At 42.8% G+C, this 17,243-nt stretch overlaps 1 protein-coding gene across 4 annotated transcripts in view; it reads left to right on the forward strand.

Moving 5' to 3' along the window:
- The window catches only part of LOC126980843 (prolyl 4-hydroxylase subunit alpha-1-like), a 95,300-nt gene extending 78,403 nt beyond the window's left edge, over positions 1–16,897 (forward strand). For 2 of the 4 annotated variants that reach the window (XM_050831140.1, XM_050831139.1), the window contains 11 exons: positions 7,992–8,168; positions 8,411–8,565; positions 8,922–9,095; positions 9,450–9,781; positions 10,301–10,432; positions 10,606–10,740; positions 11,220–11,358; positions 11,877–11,962; positions 12,921–12,986; positions 15,809–15,974; positions 16,443–16,897. In XM_050831140.1, the coding sequence (XP_050687097.1) occupies positions 7,999–8,168; positions 8,411–8,565; positions 8,922–9,095; positions 9,450–9,781; positions 10,301–10,432; positions 10,606–10,740; positions 11,220–11,358; positions 11,877–11,962; positions 12,921–12,986; positions 15,809–15,974; positions 16,443–16,516 (1,629 nt within the window). In that variant the 5' untranslated portion in view covers positions 7,992–7,998 and the 3' untranslated portion in view covers positions 16,517–16,897. Of the gene's footprint in view, positions 1–6,503; positions 6,737–7,991; positions 8,169–8,410; positions 8,566–8,921; positions 9,096–9,449; positions 9,782–10,300; positions 10,433–10,605; positions 10,741–11,219; positions 11,359–11,876; positions 11,963–12,920; positions 12,987–14,766; positions 14,830–15,808; positions 15,975–16,442 lie in introns of those variants that run through there. The other 2 variants (XM_050831141.1, XM_050831142.1) reach the window with 2 other exon arrangements.
- Positions 16,898–17,243: the final 346 nt, after the last annotated feature.

Below are 17,243 nucleotides of genomic sequence, written 5' to 3' on the forward strand. Positions count from 1 at the left end.
GGAGGAGGAGGTGGAGTAGTGTTTCAGATTTCAGTTTCTTCTGCACTGGGCTCTTGTAGAATGTCTTTTGTCCTCACTTCTTCTCCAGTTGTAGTAGTAGTAGTAGTAGTAGTAGTAGTAGTAGTAGTATATCTATCCGGTTTTATTATGCAATGGTCCAATGTAGCAAACTTTTCGTCCGCTCTTCTTCAGCAGTAGTAGTAGCAACAGAAGTAGTAGTAGTAGTAGTAGTAGTAGTAGTAGTAGTAGTAGTAGTAGTAGTAGTATATCTATCCGGTAGCAAACTTTTCGTCCACTTTCCTTCAGCAGTAGCAATAGCAACAGCAGAATTAGTAGTAGTAGTAGTAGTAGGGGTAGGAGCGATAGTCCTGCTCAGAAACCACATCGAGGGGGGTGGGGGCGTGCAATACCGCTAATCATCATCATCAACACCATCAGCATCGACACCAGCAGGAGGCAACCAGACTTTCACCGGTTACACACACACACACTCACACACACACACACACACACTGGACCCATTATAGGAGACACGCCTTCTGCTGCACGCCTTCTGTCGCCCCTTCCTTCCCCTCAGTCAGTCCTTCTCCTTCCTCTCCTCTCCCGGCTCCTACCTCCGCGGCGTCCAGAGGCAGACTGAGAGGAGAGAAGAGAAGGGGAGGGAGGTAGAGGGCGAAGGCTGTGGCGAGGGACGGTCAGGGTGGTGGTGGTGGTGGTGAGGATGGTGTAGGCCTATTATCGATGTTTATGTGTAGTGATGTTTATTAATGTTTATTCTTAGATGGTTTTAATAATAGGACAAGGTACTCTACTGAAGAAGCCATAGTAGTAGTAGTAGTAGTAGTAGTAGTAGTAGTAGTAATTTAGGGTAGTATAATGTGTAGTACTTTCTTGATGATGTTATCTGTGGTTTGGTCTTAATATTTTTTTTTCTTTTTTTTTCACGGATTGAATAGAAAGAGTAAAAAAATCTCTAGGGTTTAAATTTCACATATTTTTATAGTATGTTTTTTTTTTTCTTATTTTTTTTTTTTTTTTAGTGTGTGTGTGTGTGTGTGTGTGTGTGTGTGTGTGTGTGTGTGTGTGTGTGTGTGTGTGCTCTGGGTATACCTGCGTGGCGTGAGTGAGTCGGCAGTACTAAAGGGCGTCTTGACCTCTGTGGCGTTCTCTCCTGCACCCTCTGTCCAGGCAGCTTCTTCTTCTTCTTCTCTTTCCTCTTTCTTCTTCTTCTTCTTCTTCTTCTTCTTTTTCTTCTTTTTCTTTCTTTCTTTTCTTTTTTCTTCTATTTCCTCCTCCTCCTATTTTTCTTTTCTCTTCTTCTTCTTCTTCTTCTATTTCTTCTTCACCTCGCCGTGCGGCCCCGACCTTGACTCCCCCCCCTTCCCCCTCACCCCCCCCCCCCACCCCCGCAGGTTATTCATATACAAGCTTATTTGTCCACTTAACCATTAGCTCTGATTAACGCCGGGCCGCTAACACCACCTTCAGGAACGCAAGGTGAAGGGTGTGAGCAGGGGAAAGGTGTGGAGGGGTGCAGGTCTCTCTCTCTCTCTCCCCCCCCTCACACACACACACACACACACACACACACACACACACACACACAATAACATCAACAATACTTAGGTTCATATCCTCAAACATCTCGGCGGCCAAGGACACCCGTTTGACAAGGCTTTCGTAGAGGGTGTTTTTTTTTTCTTTTCTTTTTCTTTTTACAGCAAAGGAAACAGCTCAAGGGCAAAAAAAAAAAGCAATAATGAAAAAAAAAAACTCAAATCACTGCTCCTATATATATTCAAAAAGAGTTTAGAGGAATGGCCAAAAGAGAGGTTGGCATTTCCTTGGGTAGTTTTATAGGCCTGGTGGGAGTTCGACAAGGCTTCCGCCCCGTGAATGTGAAACGGTCATTAAAACCTGACCAAGCTTCTTTTTGGCCTTTGGAAACAGTTGACGTGAGAGGCGAAGGAGTCCCCATTCAGTCTCCATGTCTCGCAGCCACAGAGCAAGACAGGGAGCACAAGGGACTTCAAGATCCAGACCTTTGTCCTTCTGCGCACGTATCGGCAACGCCATATACTCGTGCTGAGGGAGTCCATAACACCTTCGTTAAGCCTGATTCTAAACATGTCTAAACCAGTTACGAGCGCACGAGCATTCACCAGATTGTTCACTTCGTCAAATCTTCGCTAATATGCACCACCCTCCCAGACCCTGACCCAAGCCACACCCCTCCGTGACCTACTCAGGCTGATCCACATCGTTGTTGTTGTTTTTTTACTCCAAGATTTTACAAACTCACAGTGAGGCATCGCACAGAGTTAAGGCGTCGATGATTCTTGGTTTTTATTTGAGTCGTTAAGTCAATGAGGTCGTTTTATCAATTAACTTTATTATATGCAGTTCATTGGTCATAGGTGTGTGTGTATGTGTGTGTGTGTGTGTATTAACCTAGTTGTAGTTTTACAGGGCCAGGCTTTACGGTCGTGTGGTCCCGTCTCCGTATCTACATTTATCCAACTTTTCCTTAAAGCTTTGCACACTCCTCGCCGATACTACATCCTCACTTAGTCTGTTCCAAACCTCTTTATTTCTTTGTGTGTGTGTGTGTGTGTGTGTGTGTGTGTGTGTGTGTGTGTTTAAGTAGTGGTACACGCGATGTCTCTTGATCCCTACTTTCCACGTACCCATACTCGTCTTCCTCCTCCTCCTCTTCCTCCTCCTGCTCCTCTTGCTTACATAAGGTTCCCCCACACTTTCCTCGCCCCTCGCCCTCGCCTGTCCATCCGCCTCGCTTTCCCTTCCTTTCACCTCTCGTCTTCCCTACACAGCATAATACCCCTGCACATTCCTCTTCACCTTTGTACCCCTAGCACTCCTCTTCCTCCTCCTCCTCCTCTTCCTCCTCCTCCTTCTCCTGCCCCATACTTTTACTAATTTTTCTCCTCATTTCTCTTCTCATAATTCATTTTGACCTAAGTTGTTGTTTTTTTTATCTATACTGGATTCTCTTTATCTCCCTTCTTCTCTCCCTCTTCCTTCTTCTCTCCCTTATTTTTCTTTCCTTTCTCTCCCTTTCTATTCTCCTAATCACATTTCGACTAAGTTCCTCCTTCTATTATACCCTTTCTCCTCCGTCCTCCTCTTCCTCCTCCTCCTCCTCCTCCTCTTCCTTCTTCTGCCATCTATTTTTTGTCTCCTTTCTCTCCATTTCTCTTCGCCTATAATCTCATTTTGACCTTAATTGCCCTCTCTCTTACACATCCCTTGCAACATCTCACAGAACAGGGGATGATCAGGGAGAAGGGAGAAAGGGGTACAGAGGTAAGGGGTGAAGGGAGAGGGAGAAGGGAAAAGGAGAAGGGAGAGGGAGAAAGAGAGGGAGACAGATTGGTACAGGGTGACGAGGGAGATGAGGGAAGCAGAATGAAGTTACATGGAAGATTAGGCAAAGAGAAAATAGGGGCAAGGAGGAGGAAAAAAGGAGGAGGAGGAGGAGGAGGGCAGGGTGTCGAGGGAGATGAGAGAAGCAGAATGAGGTTACATGGACGATTAGGCAGAGGGAAAATAGGGACAATGAGGAGGAGGAGGAGGAGGTAAAAGAGAGGGAAAGGGTCACGGACTGTCTTCAAGATTTTATTACGAGTCTATAACGATTATCCACGATTGTTGCCGAGTGCCAATCGACAACAATCGCAAAGCTGTCGTCCTCTGCTGTAACCCTAAGTCTTTATATACCAAGTCAAGTCACTCTGGTTCAAAACTGCGACCGGTACGCACAGGGGGCGGTTTGGGGGCGGAGCAGCGGGATGACGTCACTTGAAGGTAAAAAAAAAAAATACCCGCCAGTTCAGGGGTGACTAAAGTTGCGGCCGTGTGTGCACTTTGGATGTGCATGCTTGCTTTCTTTCACAGCGCGTTCAGGCAAGCCACTGATGAGAAAAATGTCTTTTTATTGTGCTATTGCGTGACTGTAATTCCAATGCCTACAAACGGCGGTGTGGGGTGTGAGGGAGGGCATGTTGAAGTGATTGATTTAAATTAGTCCGCCTTTCTTCGTTTTCTCTAAATCCCTGTTTCTACATTCACTAGTTTGGCTCCAAGCAACGTCACGCATAAGCCACGCCTCGGCCGTGTCTCCTCCCACAAACCTGCGTATGACTTGACTTGGTATATATAGACTTAAGTGTAACCATAGCATAAGTACGCTAAGGAAAACACGTAAAGGATTTCAACCACACGGTAAGTAGGCACCGTAGCAGATACAGAATGGAAGTCACTCTAAAGGAATTACCCGTGGAATCAGAACGCGCACAGAAAACAAATCTACAAGGAGGAAGAAAGCGAAAGGTTACAAAGAGATTCAAGACACGCTTAACCTTAACGTGTCTTGAATCTCTCTGTAATCTTCAGCGGCTTAACCCCTTGACTGCGAATTTCCTACAAGAAGAGTACACCATGTTACAAGAATGGAACAAAATGTGGCTGCTACAATTCAATGAAGAAAAATGTAAGGGGATATCCAGCATACCAGTACCACATGGGAAACACGCCACTATCCACCACAGAGGCAGAGAAAGACCTGGGAGTATAATTATGTGGCTACCAGTGAAGGCGAAATCCGTGCCAATCGCAGCGGACGGGTTAAGGGAAGAAGAAAGCGACACGTTATATAAATCAATGCAAGTCACACTAAAGGAAGAAGCTAAAGGGATGATACATGCAAGACACGTTACGTCCTTCCGGAGAGCTGTGGCCGTGACCTTTGCTGTGTAATTCCTCCCCTTTGGTTACAAACAATTCCATCCCCCCCAAAAAATGGAAGTAAAAAAAAAAAAGCCAAATTAACCACATATAACTGTTATAAATACTAACTAATACGACGTTAAAAAAAATCAGGCGTGTGTGTGTGTGTGTGTGTGTGTGTGTGTGTGTGTGTACCCAGGGAAGGAAGGAAGGCATGGCATCGTTCGCGCGCAAGGACAGCGACGCGTGGCTTTTCTTAATCACTGGGAAGTCTTGGTGTGCTGAGTGTTGAAAGGAAGGGAAAACTCTGACCGTGGCATGCACAGAACAGGGCCCTGGCCGTGGCACAGAAGAGGTGATACATGCAGAGTCCGATTTGGGTTAGGACGGTATTTTGGGGTTAAGACCGTCTTCTTGGGTTACGACCTCATTCTTGGACTAAGACTTGGGTTAGGACCGTATTCTTGGACTAAGATTTGGGTTAGGACTGTATTATTGGGTTAAGACTTGGATTAGGACCGTATTCTTGGGTTAAGACTTGGGTTAGGACCGTTTTCTTGGGTTAAGACTTGGATTAGGACTGTTTTCTTGGGTTAGGACTTGGTTAGGACTTGGGTTAGGACTTCGGTTAGGACCGTTGACTTAAACAGTAAAGGAAAACATAATATAAACGTTTAAATAAAGAAATTGAAGCATAAAAGATAAACAAATGAATAGACGGATGAACACATACCGTACAATACATTCACAGATAAATACACTGATAGATAGATAGATAGATAGATAGATACATAGATACATAGATTAAGAAACTCATGTAGAAAGAAAGCAAAACTGTGTGTGTGTGTGTGTGTGTGTGTGTGTGTGTGTGTGTGTGATGGGGAGGACTGAATTATATATCGTTTGTGCGTACGTGTGTCTGAATGCCTGCGTGGGTTGACTCGTACACACACACACACACACACATACACACACACACATATCACGTTTATATGCCCTAGTTATGTATTCTTTTAACTATTCATTCATTAATACATTCATACATTTGTTCATTTATTTAGGGTTATTTATGTATATTTCGTTTGATTTTCCTTCTATGTATTTCGGTAATTAAAAGCTTTTTATTGAGAGAGAGAGAGAGAGAGAGAGAGAGAGAGAGAGAGAGAGAGAGAGAGAGAGAGAGAGAGAGAGAGAGAGAGAGAGAGAGAGAGAGAGAGAGATGATGGGGTATTTCAAGAGTCGACTAACCAGTTTTGCCATTCATAATTCCCTCTCGTACTGGTGAAATCCGGAACACTGAATAGGCTACTCTCCTCTAGTACAGGTTCACCTCCTCCTCCTCCTCCTCATATTTTTCGTTCCACCACTCATTTTCTATTGTCACATTTGCATTAAGGGAGAGAAGCTTCTGAAATTCACGTTAATGGCTTGCTTGCGTATATCTATGGAAACTGTTGTCGGTGTTTGTTTGGCTATTCATGCATTCTGTTGTTGGGGAACTTAATTCTTGGACTTTGTGAGTGGCTTGTGTGTTCACCTACGTTGGACATTCCTACCTACTGCATCGATCATGTTGCTACCCCTAACTGCCTGGGGGTTGGGATGGCATGTTCCTCCCTTCTCCCTTGTTGTTTATCTGCAGTAGTAAACCATCAATCAATCAAGAGCGTAAAAGACCCCGTTACAAAGAGAGAAGCCTCCCCCGTGCGTGGTCGTCTGTCAAGTGTCAATGTCAACAAACCGCTGAGGAGACGCTGGCCGCCCCGCCCCTGCACCACACACCAACACCAGCCACGAGCAACCTGCACTGCCGGGGCATTAGAGGCCGTGGTGCCATGGCCTGACCAGTAACCAGACTCCCAAAACACTGAACAAGAAGAGCTGGGCCACTCACGGCGCCACCCTAGGACATGGGCGGCGGGCGGCGCGGCACTGATGGTTGGGGTTGTTAGCGTGGCGGGGCGCCCGTGGCTTAGTAGCGGCTTGTTGGGTATGCTTGCACGGCTTGGCGGGGCTTGTCTTGGCTGCAGTGCTGCCGTGTAGGGGGCAACCCGTGTTGCTGTTTGAGTTATATCAACATATTGAAAATTTGAGATTCTAACTTAGCCCACCTCGACCCGCCCCCCTCGAGGGTCACTATAAGACAGATGAATGTACATGACCCTTCTAACTGTGGGAGGGACTTTGCCCCCTGTGTACTCACATTTCATCGCATCAGGCATGGTCATATTATAACTCCACATTTCCACAACAAATGAGGCCTCAAATACTCAGATGAACTGAAAGAAAACTATCAGATAGAAAAAAAGTACCAAAAATAGTAATCTTGCAGAAAGTTCTGGACTGAAGCACATCTAACTTTGAAGTATCTCTCCTTATATTCAAGATGTGCTCAGACACGATAAATACATCATTTGTGACCAATGTTTTGAGAAGAAGACATTGAGACTTAAGAACATCATCAAGTTTTGTAAAACATTTCCTATAAAAAATCCTTCATCATATGATCATGTCACCACAAAATAAGCTTTCATAGATAGGAAATAGGTTAAATGATCTCAGACTGGTAAGGGAGGTGACCCAGACCAGTTGTGTTCTTGTTTGTGTTGCAGCCATTGCAAGGAACACACTGCTTTTTATCACTATTCCAACTCACTTTCACATTTAAATGATTTAATTTTTGCTTTCATCAGTTGTAAACCACCTTGTTAGTTACCATAGGTTGGCTTCATCATATTTGTCCACCTCACTCCAAGCCATTCCTGAGTCCTGACATACTAATTTTTAAGATATTGCATATTTGCTGCTTTGACTATATGAAATGTCTTCCAGGAAATATCTGGAAATGGATGAATTGTCATCAGTTTTACTTTTTGTTATATTGAATTTTACAATATATGTGACAGTAAAGTGAAGGAGGAAAAACGATATCCACTTGGGTTATGGGTAGCGTAGCAAAAACTGGAAAAGTAATGATGTACATTCAGTCCCAAGAAATTCTCATACATAACAGAAATGAGTAATCACTGCAGTGATGTCTGTCCTTTGTTGTCCAGGTCAACCCAGTCCAACTCTGTAACTAAACTCCAGCAAAGTCATCAAAGCCTAGAAAAAAAGTTACCTAACCATACAGCTTCATAAATTCAACTGACCTAATCATATCAACCCAGACATGTTGCACGGGCATGTCACAGTAATTTAATGACCTAGACAAGTCGTTCACTAACAGTTCTCTATCCTTGCAGGTGAAGCATGTGGTGGTTGGTGGCGGCAGCAGCCGTGGCCGTTGTGGCCCCCTGCCACGGCGAGGTGTTCACGGCCATGACAGACATGAGTCGCCTCCTTGCCACCGAGGGGGAGATGATCAGGGCCATCGAGAACTTCATTGTTGCACAAGAGGAAAAGCTTGAAAAGCTGAAAAGGTTAGTACATTTTATACTAGTACTTTGTAGCGGGCCTGGGTGGGGCAGGGTGGAGCTGACCACAGTGGTTAGGGTAAGTGACACCTTTGTTACCCACAGGATTCAGTGCCTTGTGTATTCAGAGACCTCATGTTTCTGACCTGCTTTAAGATCAGTTTGTTTGGATATGCATTTTTTTTTTATTATATTTACTTAGCCTTAAAGATATCTGCATCAATTCAACATCCAATATCTTCTACCAGGGATTTATTTGAGATGGAGCGCATCCACGACTTGGCTGCCCACTCACCTGACGACTTCCTGGCCAACCCCATCAATGCCTACCTGCTAGTCAAGAGGCTCACCGTGGACTGGGCGGACCTGCAGGACGTCATGACCGACAACAGCATGGGCAAAGGTACTGTGCCGCATGATTTAGTGATTCTTTTTATTTATTCTTTTACTATGCATAATTTTTTTGTGTGTGTGTTTAGTTTACATTAGTATTTTTAACCAGTTTTGTGTATGTAAGTCAAAATTATTATCTAGCTCATAAATCCATTGTCTGACACCACTCTAAAGTTATCACTCATGGATTATTGTGATGAAGTTTTCAGTTTTAAGACATGCGAAGCTTTATATACTTAGAATTTTATGGTCTACAGAGGTTCAAAAATATCGGCCAAGGTTAGTTTATCCCCTAAAGGCACTTCCGTACACCAGTTTGTATAATATCAGAAACTGTCTTGAAGTGCCAACCAAACCATTTTCCAGCGATGCTCAACAACCTGACGAGCATGGCCGACTTCCTGCGCTGGCCCGACGAGGAGGACCTGAACGGTGCTGCCACGGCCCTCATGAGGCTGCAGGACACCTACAACCTGGACACGTCTCAGCTGGCACGGGGGCAGATCCTGGGCAAGAAGCAGGCCTATAGGGAGCTCACTGGTAGGCTGTACTTCTTTTTTTTCTTCTTTGTTTATAATCCATCTCCCTTTCGATAATCCTCCTCTGTCTTGCTCGATCCAGTGCTAATCCTTCCTGTATTTCTAACACTATCAATTCTTGTTGCACTGTTCCTCTCCATGTTCTCCTTGTTGTTACTTGGTCAATATTCTGCTCCACAGTCTCAGCAACTCTGCATCGCACATACCTATTAGTTATGTCGTTTTGTTTATGCATTCCTTGATGTGCAGGGTACATATCAGAAGCAGTCATCCCCATAAATCAAGACACAAATAAATATCATGGTTTCAATGTTATAGCATCACTTTCACCATGTGAAATGTTCTATGTTTCCAGCGGCTGACTGCTTTGAGCTTGGCCGCCAGAGCTACAACTCAGGAGACCACTACCACACCACACTGTGGATGACGGAGGCCCTGAGCCGCCAGGAGGCCGAGAACAACAAGACAGTGGAGCACGCAGACATCCTGGAGTACCTGGCATTCTCAACCTACATGCAAGGCAACATCCGCCAGGCCCTGAAGCTTACCGATGAGCTGCTCCTGGAGAGGCCTAACCACCAGAGGGCACAGGGGAACAAAGTGTACTACGAGGAGGCACTCAGCACACAGGAGGCCGCACGGAGAGGGGAGGACAGGGATTCCTTGGGCGAGGAGGCTGTGGAAAAGGTAACAATAAAATATTGGTGAGAATTGTGGAAAAGCTAAAAAATGTAGTGTTGCTGTCAGTCCCGTGGATGTGATGCTGCTCAAATTATGAAATACATGTTTCTGCTTAATGATAGCTACCCAAGAAGATACACTTGTGGTGCAGGAATGTAGAATAGTTGTGTGCTTCGGTGGGTGGTTTTCCCATGCTTGTGTAACATGATTTACACTCCTCATGATTATATTGGAGGCACTGAATACACTGCAGGATAGTTCAGTGACACATATAAATATGCTGTTAATGGAGAAAATAGTTTTGTGAATACTACTACTTATAATCAGTAGGAGAAAGTAGGACCATTAGTTTTCTTACCAACTTCAGCACTTTTAAAAACAACCTTAAAAAATTCTTGACAACATGTAAGAGCAGACTCCCTGGAAGATGTCAGTTGGGCAGCTGTCACCACCTCACATCAGCTACTTATGAAGACTTCCTCAACCAGTGTACAGACAAAATCCTGAAGTAAAAACTTGTTTCAGGGCTATACGGTGACAGAAAACACTCTGGTCAATGACGCCTATCACCGTGAGCGCCGTTCCTACGAGCGCCTGTGCCGGGGTGAGGGCGGCCTGCCCCCCAAGGTGTCCAGCAAGCTGCACTGCTTCTACCAGGTGCGCCCTCCACTGCCTAGGCCTTCCAGCACTTTGTTTGATTGATTTCTTTTGTGATTCCAAACTGGGTCATGCTATCATTTGTTTGTTTGTTTTCATTTTCCCTTTGCCGAAGTAGTGTTGCCTTGTGTTTCTGGCGGTTGTTCACGAGAGTTTTTACTTATTCCTTCCAGAATGGGCCGTCTGACTACTTGAAGATTGGTCCCGTCAAGACTGAGCTGGCACACATCAACCCCACCATTTACATTTACCATGATGTGCTCAACGATGATGAGATTGCAGTCATCAAGGAGCTTGCCACCCCCATGGTAAGCTTTTTTAGTTTTCATTGTTTACACCTTTTAACTTTGATTGGTTGATTGTCACTCACAAACACGCCAGGCTGTGGGCCAACTCAACTCAGTGTACAAAATGCCTGAGTGGCCGTGTGACTTGAACTGTTCAGTATTTCTTGGACTGTCGTTTCAATTCCTCGTCATCTTGTTTTGGAAAATATGCTTACAATAATTCTACATATCTAAACATACTTAGCTGTTTTGTCAGTGCAGGATATTTGGACACTCCTTTGACCTCTATTCAGGAGCAGTGAGTAGCAGGCTTTTTTTTATATTTTCCTTTACGCCCTTGAAGTGTCTCCTTAGCTGTAAAAAAATAAATAAATAAATAAATAAATAAATAAAAAAAAGATTCCTTAACATGATTTAAGTAACTGATTCAGAGATTTTTGTGTGTTGTTTTGTTTGTTTATTAATCAAGGTAGGTAATCAGCATTCTTTAATTTCCACAGTTCAAAAGAGCAACTGTGCAGAATTATAAGACTGGAGAACTTGAAACAGCATCTTACCGCATCAGCAAGTCATCGTGGCTGAAGTCTGGTGACTCCGAGGTTGTGTACAGAGTCAATGAACGCATCGGTGCCATAACAGGTGGGCGCATCACTCTTCATGCAGCATTGCCTCAGCTTAGAACAACCTTTAATGTATCATTCTCATATCCTAAAGAAAGAAATGCAGGCTTCTCAGCATTGCACAAGGAAGGCTACAGAAACCCGAGAGGGCCACACCCGAGAGGAGAGTAAGGTTTTATGTGACAGATCTGCAGCTTAAGTAACTGTGCAGTAGAATTAGTTGGGCCAGTGCGTAAACCTTGTTCTTAATTGTAGATAAGTATGGAAACCAATCTGCACATGTTTTGTGTTCATAGCTCAATAGAAACTTGTAAGAAATTTGATTATAGCTCATAAGTCTTATTAATTAGTGGGTTATATTCACAGTTATTGGAATACTTACATAAAAGACCCATTAAAAGTAAATGGTGGGGGAATTCCCTAAAAAGATTTGAAGAATGGCAAAGGGGAAGAGAAGAGTAAGTTCTAAATTGTTGAGGTATGAGGCAGGTCTGCACTCTTCACAGTCTGGATACCTGTGTTCTCTGTCTCCTACAGGACTGAACATGGACACTGCCGAGGAGCTCCAGGTGGCCAATTATGGGCTTGGCGGACACTACGAGCCTCACTTTGACTATGCACGGGTAAGACATTGGGAAGGAAGGCTGGTCATGGAAGTTCAGTTTATTGGTCATTTTTGCAAGATTACTTATATAACTCTGACAGATGAATTCCTTATATTACTCATACACATTAACCCAGTAGCAGCGACGGGCCAAATTTGTGGCTTTACTGTGTAGCAGCGACGGGTGAAATTTGTGGCTTTACCGTGTAGCAGCAACGGGCCAAATTTGTGGCTTATCCGTGTAGCAGCAATGGGCCAAATTTGTGCCATGATTTAAACCCCCCAAAATAGATGATGCATAAACTGATCACAAATGCTTCGATATATATTATGAAATGGTTTGTGTGGGTGATGATTTTTTTCTCATTTTTCTCGCTTAGAGGGACCATTAAGAAACATGATCCCCGTTGCTACCGGGTTAAGATCCATAATATAAGTCATACTTGCCAAAATTCTTAATATAACTCTTCCATGCCAAGAGTCCCAATTTTTCTTATACGCATCAAGATTACTAATATGTCTCATACACATCAATTCCTAATAAAAGTCACACACATTTAGGTCCCAGATATCGTAATATTTCTCATACACATTAATATTCCTTATATAACCTGTACCTAAGCATCAAGGAAAGTTAATTGAACCGTCACTAATATTTGAATATGTGAAAATTCTCTCATAAGAGCTTCTGTATAGGTGAGTTTGAAAATTTATTATCAGACTTTCTTAACCTTTTCATTTACAGCATTCAGTAGATCAGCGTGCTACCTCAGTTTTGGTCGTTAATTGTGTTTTCAGATATATATATCCTGCACTTTTAGGCTACTGCTTAAAAAATTACCTTTGCTGATTGCAGTATGTATCAAAGTGTTCTCATAAAAGTATAGCATTGAGTTTCTACCTTTTCTTATGTAACAATGAATTTTTAACTTTTAGGCCCATTTGCAGTAATATTTATGCAACTTGTTACTTCACAGCGAGAGGAGAAAGATGCCTTTAAATCGTTAGGGACTGGTAACAGAATTGCTACTTTCTTATTCTACGTAAGTAAACATGTAGGAACATTGGTAGTAGATTGCCTCTACAATAACCTACGTAGCTGCCAATAAGGGGAAACTGTGTTATGCATTGCTACTTTCAGATAATCATGTTTAAATTGTAAGACACTAATGTATATAGAGTCATGTAGATAGAAATGTGAGGAATGTGTGTGTTGCAATATAAGCTGCTCTTCTCTCAAGGGTGGTGGTCATCCAGCGTCAACTGAGCTAATTCCTTCTGCTGTCGTCACTCTCAAAACAACCTGCCCACTCCTAAACACAGTGACACCACACAGAACTTATATTGTGACACTAATTCCTCACATTTCTATCTACATGACCCTATATACACTAGTGCCTTACAAAATACAGTTGTTCTAATAATGCCAACTCCTCCATGCCATTCCAATAAGTACTCTCATCAGGGAAAACTATTATGAAGATTTGAGCTGAGGAATAAAAATGAAATGTGAAGAAAGAGATAAACATTTTTAGTCTATTACATATCATTTTTATTCTTCACCTCAATTTTAGAGTATATTTAGTCTTTCCTGACATAAGTACATATTCAAATGATATGTGTGAGCTGGTGAATATATCCTGAGTAAGGTGAAGCTAATATACAGTTTAGTGATTGACACAGTTCCCCCTTCGCTTATGCCTAACTCTGCCAGTAGTCACAGTGTGGCCATAGCATGCCGCAGAGTGCAGTGTTCAGCCAGGCGAGACACATTGGTGCCAGCCCAGTCTTTCCGTTCTCCACATTCAGTCCTGCTTGTGGATCCAGAATGATAACTTTTTCCTTTCTTTCAAATTTTGGACGTTTAGAATACAGGTCAATGTGACTTCATGGATGAGACACTGTTTGTTGTGCATGTGTGTTTGCTGTCCTGTAGTTTCCACCCACCTGGACCTGACCACTGATGGACCAACGAGCCGAATGGATTGTAGCTAATGGACTTTTTTACAGAACTCTACTGAAATGAGACACTGAATACGAGTCTTCAAACTCAGCACTACAATTCAACTGATAGTGACTGCATTTATACATATATTGTGTGTTTTGTCATAGATGAGTATTTGTAGGTCCCTCTCACCTTTTTTTACATACCTTGTTAGCTTGATTGTGTGTGCAGCTGTTGAGTGAGGAACAAGTAATGACAGATACCATCACCTCATCTTCAGCCTGTTTTTCTGTAAAGGCAGGATGGGGAGCCAAAATAGCCAATTGACTCTTATGAAGTATGTTCTGTTCACATATATATTATTGGAATCTCGTTTCCTAGCCTCGGTCTCCTGTACCATGGGAGTTACATACATTTTAGTCACCTCTAACAGTACACAGTGGAACATGGAGAGTTATTTCTAATCCCAATGCCTCAGGGATAAAGTGGACAAAAAAAAAAGTCAAAATATTCTGTTTAATCATTTTCTTGTCAAGCCATTTGTTGCCTAACCTTGGGCGATCATTGCAACCCTCTAGGCAAAATACAGACAACACACCCTCTAGGCACATTCCACGTCACTGTTGTAAGGAATGAATACCCTTGAAGATTCATTAGCAGCCCACTGCTGGAGGCACTTGCATACCATGGTTTCCACCCAGAAATGATGAACTAAATCTTGCAGACTGTGAAGTATATACCAATGTCACTTCTTTTAAAAAGGAAATACTAAAGGGTGGAGCCTCTGAAGTGGGGGACTGACAGGCAGGTGTTGTAGGCGTGACACTGACAGAAGTAGAGACGACCATAACTCAGGACTGTGACCTTGCATGTTGCAGGCACATACCAAGCTTGCCGACTTGGGTCCTGATGGCAATCGCATGTCAACTTTCTTGTTTTATGTAAGTAATTGTATTGCTAATTCTACCTTTATATGTAACACATTGGTGGATTGATTGGTATCTCCCTGCATGCTCAACACTGTGGTTTTCTTTTACATAACCACAGAATGGCAACTTGTTGATTCACTGCTGTTGATGTTTACGAATCTCCTTCATGGAACAGATGTTCATGTGCAGACATTTTATATTAGGAAAATTGTTTTCATGAGAATTCTGAATATTCAAGAGTGAGGCATATTAAGCGTAGAGATCTATAGCTTTGGTAATAATGCCTGGTGTCCTGTCTAGCAACAAGTTTTCATATATAATTATTCCTGATCCTGAAGAAGTATGGAAGTATTGTTTGTTAGGATGGTCTGAATGCAGAGGGAGTTCTGGCTTTTCTTGAACCATGATTCTCAATGACGAAACTTGTGGCCATTCATCATGTTCTGTCCTGGTGGTTTGTACCTGCTGTTCTGTGCTGTGCATCCTGCTTGTACTGAAGCTTGTGCCCTTCTGCACTGTGACTGAGAAGTATCTTTCTAAGTTGTCTAATACTTAAGTGATAAAATTATTAATCCAGAATTGTTGTAAGCCAGCAATCAATGCTTCATTCTTTAGTCAACTGTGCCTCATACATTTCTTCATATTTTGTTATTGTATCCTTCACTAAAGTGTCTGTTGCCTGGTGTTTGCCTGCATGCTGCTTGTTCACTCTTAGTTTTAGTATGCCATAGATGTTTTGAAATATCCCAATCACAGGTTTGTTATTGTGCAGTAACTCGTTTTCACTCAATTGATGATCAATTCACTTTTCACAGTAAATATTTTATGCACATATGTCTAACTACTTAGTTCATAATTTGTCTTCCCATTGTAATGAAGTAATGATAAATGTGTAAATTACTGATCTTATTAGACACTTTCCATTTGCACCTGCACGTCCATTAATCTGATCCTCTGCTGCCTTGCCTCCCCGACCCCCAACCCCCCCTAGATGAGTGACGTTGAGGCGGGAGGTGCCACCGTGTTCCCCCAGATCAACCTGGCGCTGTGGCCAAAGAAAGGTGCCGCAGCCTTCTGGCACAACCTGTACCCCAACGGTGAGGGGGACGAGTTGACCCGGCACGCTGCCTGCCCAGTGCTTGTGGGCACCAAATGGGGTGAGGACATTGCCTTAGCTAAACCTTCACTTCAGGCTACACTACTAGTATACTGCCCATGATAAATGAGTGATCAGTTTGGACTTTTGAGTTTTAAGATTATATTTTCTAGTCTTTGAAATTTGGATTTTTGAAGTTTCAGGTCACTGAAATTAAAATCAGCAGACTACTACTGTATTAGTTTTTTCTGGTATATACTATGTTAGTAATTTTGTAAACAGATGTAGAAAACAAGTCATTTAGTGATTCTGCCCACTTGGTTTGCAGGGCCAGAGATGAGAATTTAGACTGTTAAGTGTTGTTAAGTGTTTCAGATTATAACTTCCTGCCTTCCAGAGTTGGTTCATTAGGATTTTGGGCCAGTAAATTTTAAACTAATGAACTTTTACTCTAGATGCATTTCCTTCTGTGTGCATAGTCAATTGTGGACTTTCATTGATACTGACCCAGCGTGTGTCTTCTTTGCAGTGTCCAACAAATGGATTCATGAACGAGGACAAGAGTTTAGGAGACCATGCGGCCTCGACATCAAAGACTTGTAGTGACAGTGTGGCATTAAGGGGACCATGTGATGAACCAGGGGGGAGGGGCTTTCTTATTCTTGAGGAGTATATGTTGTTGATATGTATTATAACCCTAGGAGTGAGTGCGGCTGCCCAGCAAGAGTATGGATGATTGCTAAATATTCTTTGCCAGATCTCATAGTAGTTTTTGCAGCCAAGTGAACTCAGAGACGCATTATGTATTGAATTGCATCATCAGTTGTAGAGTTTCACACATTGTCAACACAACAGTCTGTCAATATGAAGTGCATTGGCCATAATATCCACCCTGAATTTGATTTAGAATTTGCATGCTCCAGTGTTGCTTCATGTTTGATATGAATGACTAAGATTGTGACAGAATACACATTTTTCATAAAATTCATGTGTTTGTAATCCTCAATATAATGTAAGAATTTGGTTTGCCAACATAATATTGTGGTTTGTCTAAAGCACACTACGATGTACTATGCACACTTAACTATGAAAGAGTAGCAAAAGGTTAGGACCACCAGTAAACCATCAAAAGTGTACCCAGGCCTCTGGAGGAAGGCAGACTTGGGAGAGGTATAAAGGATCTGTGCTGGCTGTGACATGTTGGGAGAATATTTGAGTATTCTACTCAGGGAGGGGACACTCTAGCTGATGGGAACAGCCATATTTTTTACCAAAGAGAACACTAGACTTCATTGGAGGAACACAATATTCTTTCTGGTCTCTTTGGAAC

This window comes from Eriocheir sinensis, chromosome 45 (genome assembly GCF_024679095.1).
Source record: "Eriocheir sinensis breed Jianghai 21 chromosome 45, ASM2467909v1, whole genome shotgun sequence".
Taxonomy (NCBI): domain Eukaryota; kingdom Metazoa; phylum Arthropoda; class Malacostraca; order Decapoda; family Varunidae; genus Eriocheir; species Eriocheir sinensis.